We start from the raw sequence: 7,242 nt of genomic DNA, 5'->3' as shown, positions 1-7,242 counted from the left end.
ACCAGAGTCCTGTGGAAATGTGCAGTTTGTTTATAAACAGCTCACTCCCTTGATTTCCACTCTTTCACACATTCTCCCAACATTTCGTCCTGCTTGTCATCAGATTTCCACCTTTAAGAGTACTTTGGAGGTGTTACTAGCATCACAGCGGCTGATTCTGACTGCTGGAATATACCAGACAGGGACAGGATTACTTCCAAAGGCACCAGCGCGGTTACTCTCAGTATTTTAATGCTTGCCTGCTCATTTGATCATGTTATTATTCTGTAAAATATTTTCAGGGGATCTAGTAAAGCAGGTGTCTGAGGGATGGGCACCAGAAGTTTGTTCCTAACGGGTTATCGATCGTGTGCTGCTGGCGCTGGGTGTGAAACAGCCTCTGTGGGACGCGTGAACAAAGCGAGCGCTGAGAGGCAAAGCCCGTGGAGATAAACGCGCTGCCCCCCTCACGGAGTCACAGATTGAGGCTCTTTATTTCTGACAAGGCAGTGAAATCAGCCCTCAGTCCTCCTCACACAGTGAGGGGACAAACTCCCGTTCCCCCACCACAGCGAGCCACGGGCAAACAACGCCGGGCTCTGCTCTTCCCCGCGCGGCTTCTCACAGAGAAACAACCGGCAGGAGGGGGCACACCCACAGCGGCCGAGGTGATTTTAACGAGCCGGGACCGCACCGAGCCCTGCCGGGGCTGCCCCGCGCCCCCCGCCTCAGCCCCGCTCCCCGAGCCGGGCCCGCCCGGGCGTTACAACCCGCCCCCCCCAACCCCCAACAAGCCCCGCCCCCGGAGCCTCGTCCCGCCCCTCGGCCAATCAGCGGCGCCTCCCGCGGCCCCGCGGCGCCGATTGGCCACTCCGCCTGCCGTTGGGGAGCCCTTCGGCCACTCGGCGGCGCCGCCCGCAGCCGGGCCCCGCCCCCTTCGGCGGCCGGCGGCGCTGGGAGTCGCCGCGGACGCCATTTCCTCAGCGCCCCCGCGGCGGCGCGGCTGCATCAGCGCTGACGTGAGGCCGACGCGCGGCTCCGCCCGGCCCAATCCCCCTCCACCCCCACCCCCCTGTGACGGGGGCAGCGCGCACAGGGCGCCGGGTGAGTGCGGGAGGGGGCGGGGACACGGGTGCGCGCAGCCCGCCACCCCCCACGCGCCCTCCCTCCCTCCCCCCGCAGCGGGGCCGCGCGCGCGCGCGGGGCAGCGGCGGCGGTGCGCGCGGGAGGGCAGAGAGGGGCGCTGCGCTGTCGGGAGCGCGCGCCGCGGGGGGGGGCGGGGGCGGCGCGTTCTCGTCGGGAGCGCGCTCCGAGGGCCGCGCCCGAGCGCTGTGGCTGGGCCGGGCGGGGGGGGGGTGAGGGGATGGGGTTTTTTTTGGGGGGGAGGGGGGGCAGCGGTGCTGTCCCTGAGGAGAAGGGGATGAGCGGGGGGGTTGTGGCCGCTTCCCCCGGGGTTCGCAGCGGTTAAACGGCCCCCGGTGCTGGCACGGCCCTCAGGGGCTCAGCGCTGTAGTGGGGTCGTTGGGGGTGCGGTGGCTTCTGAGGGGGGCCTGGTGAGGAAGAGGAGGGTGGGGAAGGGTAAAGCTATAAGGAAGCGAGGCGGTGGGGGAGCAGCACTGAGCGCGGCCTGGGTGCTGCGCTCCTCACGGCAGCACAGCGGGGCGCAGGGCAGCGCCCTCCTGCCAAAAAAACGAGCTTTTCATCCCAAATTAGCCGCCAGTAAGCGTGGAATAGGCCTGTGTGAGTGCACACGCTTTCTAGTAACTAACCCCGGGAGTAAAAGCCTTCAAAGGGATGCGTGCAGCTGGGGTTGGAGCATATTTCTGAGCCTCTTCCTTTGTCGTGAGGCAGCTCTGTGAACAGCCGCCCGTGTACGAAGTGTTGTGGAAATAAAGAAGTTACCTTGAAAACGTCTCTGGGTGTTTAATGAGAAAGTCATGCCTGCAAGCGTACGCCGATCTGCTGGTGCAGTGGCATTTCATCAACAAATATTCATATTAACATTCCCTGATGTGCTTCTAAAACAAATAGCACTACTGCTAGGAAAACGATTTTTTTTTTGTGATCTTTATCACAGAAAATTATATCATTAAAGATATTACCCTTGTCCTTTTACCTGTGGACAAAATATACTAAGAAATGCCACCTATAGGTACTAAAGGCATTACCTACAGATGTAAATGACCTCCAGTTGTCTGCTGTTCCCTTGAGCTCACGCTGTCAGTTTTGTCCCATTGGTGATGCTGCTGTTAGCAGCTGAAGAAGCTTTTGGTGTGTTTTATGTGCATCTTCATCATCTTAATCAGTGTTTACCTGAGCTACTGTACCTATGTCTCAGTAACTATGGTAGATACATATATTAATAGGTATTAAGATGTTATTAACTAGGTAACAGTTAAGCTTCCTGCCAGATCCTGAAGATTTGCTTGTAGGGAAAATGAGCTGTCTTTACTTACGTTAGGGAAAGCCGTCCCCCCCCCGCCCCCAACCTTTTTTTTTTTTTTTTTTTTTTTTTTAGTGGGAGGGGTATATCTTTTTTATTAAATTAAAAATCCAGACCAATATTTAAAATTACTGTCCAGTCATTGTAAACAACCAAGGTAGAATATGTAGGAAATGATTGTCTTAATAGTGAATATAGGACTAAAGCTTGTATGTCATTAATCATACAATGAAGAAAAACATGTCATTTTAGATGGAGGTTAGGACTATATCCCTTAAAGCTAATTGTTTGATTGATTTTAATTTGAAACAGGAGGAAGGTTACAATATTATAGATAGGACAGACTTTAATTAAAGTTGTAGTGTAATGCGTACTAATACTGATACTCCTATACAAAGGATTTTAAGTGGTTGACAACATTTTATTTTTTTTTTCTTTGAATCTTAAAAGGAAAACAATCTTTCAGAATTTTATTTTAGTGTGGAGTAATTATGAGATGTGAGAGAAATTATCTCAACTTTCTTACAACTGATGTTTTAGAAAAACATTGTTTTGACCTACTCCATTTTATTCTTCATATTTATTGAAGTACTTCAGTGTTCATGCTGAAGTGATATATGAGATAATACAGGAAATAAACAGCCTGTATGGCTCAGGCTGTATAAATCTGAGAGTTGATGAAAATGCTCTAAAGACAGTGATACCTGGACCAGACTGTGAAATTCAGAAGTTTCGCAGCATGCACAGTCTTGAGCTGTGTGCGAGCCCACGTAAGGTGATGTGGCTGTACCATGGCACCGTGGGTGCCAGTGGCTGCAAGTGACCTTTGCCTGTGAGTTTAATAATTCCTATGGTTATGTTTACGGAAGGTTCTTAATCTTGTAACGTGTATGAATTATGATATCGATAGGCTACACTGTATCTTCAGTTAGCCTTCACATAGAAGTTTCATGCCAACCTAAATATTTTAAAAGTAGCTATGTATTTGTTGTGGTTGTTTTGGTTTTGTAGACTGCAGTTAGACCTTTGTAATTGGGATGGGGAATTTCTGCAGCGTAGTTACTCAAGACCCAGTTTTCCAACATGCAGCCATATTTTCAGAAAGCAGTGGGTTTTAGCTTACCTAGAAGTAGTGTCTTTCTAGGGTAAACTTGAATTCAGTGGCTGTCAAAAAAAATAATAAAGAAAGAAAAGCAGCATAAAAATCTCCAGTTTTTATTCTTCTTTGCTAAAGATTTAAAATAAGTCATCGTCTTTGTTGACTCAGAATATACGCAGTCATAGGTGGAAAATATATTTCAATTCTTGAGTTTTCATGTATGCCATGTCTTAATTATGTTCAGCGTTTCACTGACGTATATAATGCTTGCTGTTGTTCTTCTGATTTAATGTAGTTCATCTAAAAACAGGCCTTTCCCTGTACTGCACTGTACTTTATAAAATACTAGGAATAACTTTTTATTGGAATTTCTGCAGTGCTGATGCTGTTTTCATAGCTATTAGCTAACAGTTGCTGGACTGCAGCAGCTGGAAAAGCTTTGGGAAAGAGATGCTGATAATAAAAGCAGTAAAATAAAACATTTTTGATAGTGTTCTGCAATCAGTAAAGGATTAAGCTACAATTTAGAACATAAAACCCATTTGTTCATGAAATGAAGTCTGGCTCTTGCCAGGTAACTTTTCTGTGAAATGTTTTCAGTGGGATGAAAATACGTGCGTGTTGGTTTTTAGGTTTGCTTTTTTGTTTGTGTTTTCAGCGGTTGGTTATCTGTGACATATGGCTTTGGGTAACAAAATACTTCAAGGCCTATATGAAGTGAATTAATTCTGACTGTAGTCGTATAGGAAGAGGTTGCAATGACTGTGGTGCCCGTACGTAGTCATCATTTAACCTGCCCTGGTGGGTGAGCTTTTCTGAAGCTTATGGAGGTATTCGTAGATGAACCAGATACAGATTCAAATGTGAAAGCTTTGTTGATCTTCCCAGTTTACTAAGGAACAAACACATTTTCTACTTTTTTATTGTTATATTAAATACATATATACAAATGAAATGCTGTAATAAGATAAATATTTTGAAGAATTATGGTGGAAACCTTGGTGAAAAGTCTCCCCAGGGTTGTCCGGTTTGGTGCATTTCAGGGGCCTTTCAATTAGCTTGTATCTAGCGAAAGAGTTGATGAGTTGTAACTACGAGAAGGCAGGAATGTTGAAAGAAGTTACGAATTTGATCTGAATTGGTTCTGGCACAGAGTGTAAAACTTCTGTTTGCAGGAATACCCTGATAGGTATAAGTGTTTAACTTGTGGGGTCCTGCCGGCAAGGCAGGCTGTTAAATCCGGCCAGTAGGACCCCATTAGAGGAATGCAGGTGTGAAATCTGCTGCTGTGTGTCATTTCACTGGGTCCCTCTCTACCCACACGGTCTCAGGTTGGCACGCAGGTAAAGCAATGTTTTCATGCCTCTATTCCGTGTTGCCCCAGAAGGAGCTGAGTGGGACGCAGCGCCCTTAGCTTGCAGCCAGCTGGGACAGCTGGAGGTGGCGCTCGGCTTGGCTCGCCGAGCCCTGCTTCCAGTGCCTGAACCCGGCTGCTCTGAGCCTGCAGGAACTCAATTTTCTGCCTCTGACAGCCCCTAGCGGTGTCACTGCCTCCTGCGGGCTGAATTCCTTCCCCAGCACCGCGCGGTTGGGAGCGCGTCTGTGGGGCGCGCCGGGCTCTGTAGGTCCCGTATCCCCGCACCCCGCCTGTGTTCTGTTGGGACTTGCACGGTTGCCATGGCAATGCTTGTGACTTGTCACTTGTTCCATGTTACACCTTCAGTGCAGAGAGTGGTAGGAGAGAGGGAGCCGAAGAGAACCTTGTTTTAACACACACACATCTTCCGTTATGACTAAGAGTGCCAAGAGATATGGAAAAGCAACCGTAAGGTAACTGCATTTCTATACAGCAGATAACATTTAGAAGCTTTCTCTATCCAGTTTAAACTTGTAGTTTAAGTTGAGGGTCAGGGAGTTGTTTATTCTTCTCTGAGACTTGCCCTAATTTTAAAACCTTCAGAATGAGAAGAATGGCTGAGGGTCTTAAGCCCCAAGCAGTTTACAGATAGTTGGAGTACAGATCCCAGACTGGGGTCAGTCTCAGCAGAGCCTTTAGAGGGCTGTGCCAGCACGTGGCTGCTGGGAGACACGAGGGACCTGCTGCAAGCAGTGCTGGTGGGCTTTGAAGGAGCATAGTGCTTGCCAACCCTTGGCCAGCTGTGCTCAGGACCCCAGGGCTCTGCTCATTCCTCCCCTGAGAACCATTTCTAGAACTGCCCCTCCTCACAGCTTTCCAAAGCACACGTTTTGTAGCTTCTGGCTATGTGAATGAACATTTAATATAAGTCAGTGGGAAGAAAGGACTTCAATTAATCTGATAAGTTTGAGAAAGATCTGTGTGTTTACTGTTAGTTGTTAGCTTACTGCTCCAAATATAAAAGAATCTCATAGGGCTCTTTTCTCCCTAGATGCCTGATAAACCTTAATACGGCAAAATTTATATATGTGTGTACTTACTTTTAGACAGATGACCATGGAAATGGTTGAATCGCAACAAGATGAAAATACAGTGGATTCTCTGCCAGACAGAGATGCTGTTCATGATCAGAGTCAGCCAGGCGAAAGTCGTATTTCCTCAGTACCTCAGGTAAGTTGAAATGTGGAAAGATGAGAAGAATCAATAAAGTGACATTCAGAAATGTTATGATTCTTTTATTGTTGATGATGAAATTACCAACTTGTATGGTGTTGTCATATGCTGTAAGTCTTGTGATTAAATAGGAAAAATACCAAGCGTATAGTACAAACCATACCTGCTGCATTTAACAAAAGGCCAGTCAGGTCTGTTAAAAGGTGACACTTCTAGGAAATTGGTCTTTTCAGAATGATCATTAGGGATCCTTTACACTTTTCACAGATGATCGTATGTATTTGTTATGCAGATGAGGATAGAGTCCTAACGAATTGAGGTGGCTGCAAGATCAAATAGCGGAAATGTGTGCCTTGAAGATGTGTTGCAAAACAAAAGTGAAAATGAATAAAAATAGTCATTGCTCTTTCCTACTTCCATTTTTTTTTTATAGCTTCTGTTTAGTCTTGCAAGTACAATTGTGCTTGCTCTGTTTAATCTCTGTGCATGTGATGACAGTATCTGGGTTTCTAAAATGTACATGTTCTACATAGTAATCGTACCTGGATACTTCTTTGGCAGTTAATGGCTAAAAATGACATAATAACAATTCTCAAACATGAAAATAAGCACTGAAAGGTTCAGCACTTGAGAGAATGTTCTTGCCAGTGCTAAGATTTATAGCTTCAGGATGTTGTGTAGACCCCTTTGAAGAATCTTCAAAACAGCTTTGTGAAATAGAGGAACTGAGTTAAAAAAGAAAAACAAACAAACAAAAAAACCCGAACAACTTTAGAGAAATTCTTCAACATCAAAAGTTAGAAGTTAGTAAGATTTCTGTCTGAACTATAAGGGAGGGATGCTCCATTATTTCATGCCATGTGTGTGGCATGTTAGATACTCGATTTACATTATAGGTTTATTTTCAAGAGTGAATGCAACTGGGTTTTTCTGGGTCTTCAGACACCAAGTGGAACCCTTGTTTGTTTTTTCTAACCTATGGTATTGGGTTGTAGTTTTGATATCTACATCCCTGGGAATCCTGTGTTTTTGTTTTTTTGTTTGTTTGTTTTTTTGTTTTCCTTGAATGGAGTATGAAACCATTTTTTTTATTATTTTTTTTTAATGCTGATTTCACCCCTTCATTTCATC

The 7,242-nt window shown here is 46.1% G+C and overlaps 1 protein-coding gene across 13 annotated transcripts in view; it reads left to right on the top strand.

The window, feature by feature from the left end:
- The first annotated feature begins 918 nt into the window (after window positions 1-918).
- The window catches only part of CREM (cAMP responsive element modulator), a 33,239-nt gene continuing 26,915 nt past the window's right edge, over window positions 919-7,242 (top strand). For 4 of the 13 annotated variants that reach the window (XM_068673521.1, XM_068673516.1, XM_068673517.1 and 1 more), the window contains exons 1-3: window positions 924-1,083; window positions 5,245-5,351; window positions 5,985-6,108. In XM_068673521.1, coding sequence (XP_068529622.1) covers window positions 5,311-5,351; window positions 5,985-6,108 — 165 coding nt within the window. In that variant the 5' untranslated portion in view covers window positions 924-1,083; window positions 5,245-5,310. Of the gene's footprint in view, window positions 1,084-5,244; window positions 5,352-5,984; window positions 6,109-7,242 lie in introns of those variants that run through there. The other 9 variants (XM_068673522.1, XM_068673518.1, XM_068673514.1 and 6 more) reach the window with 7 other exon arrangements.

Source organism: Anas acuta, chromosome 2, assembly GCF_963932015.1.
Source record: "Anas acuta chromosome 2, bAnaAcu1.1, whole genome shotgun sequence".
NCBI lineage: Eukaryota > Metazoa > Chordata > Aves > Anseriformes > Anatidae > Anas > Anas acuta.
The sequence above is the reverse complement of the archived record's forward strand: the minus strand, read 5'-3'. Positions and strand labels throughout refer to the sequence as shown.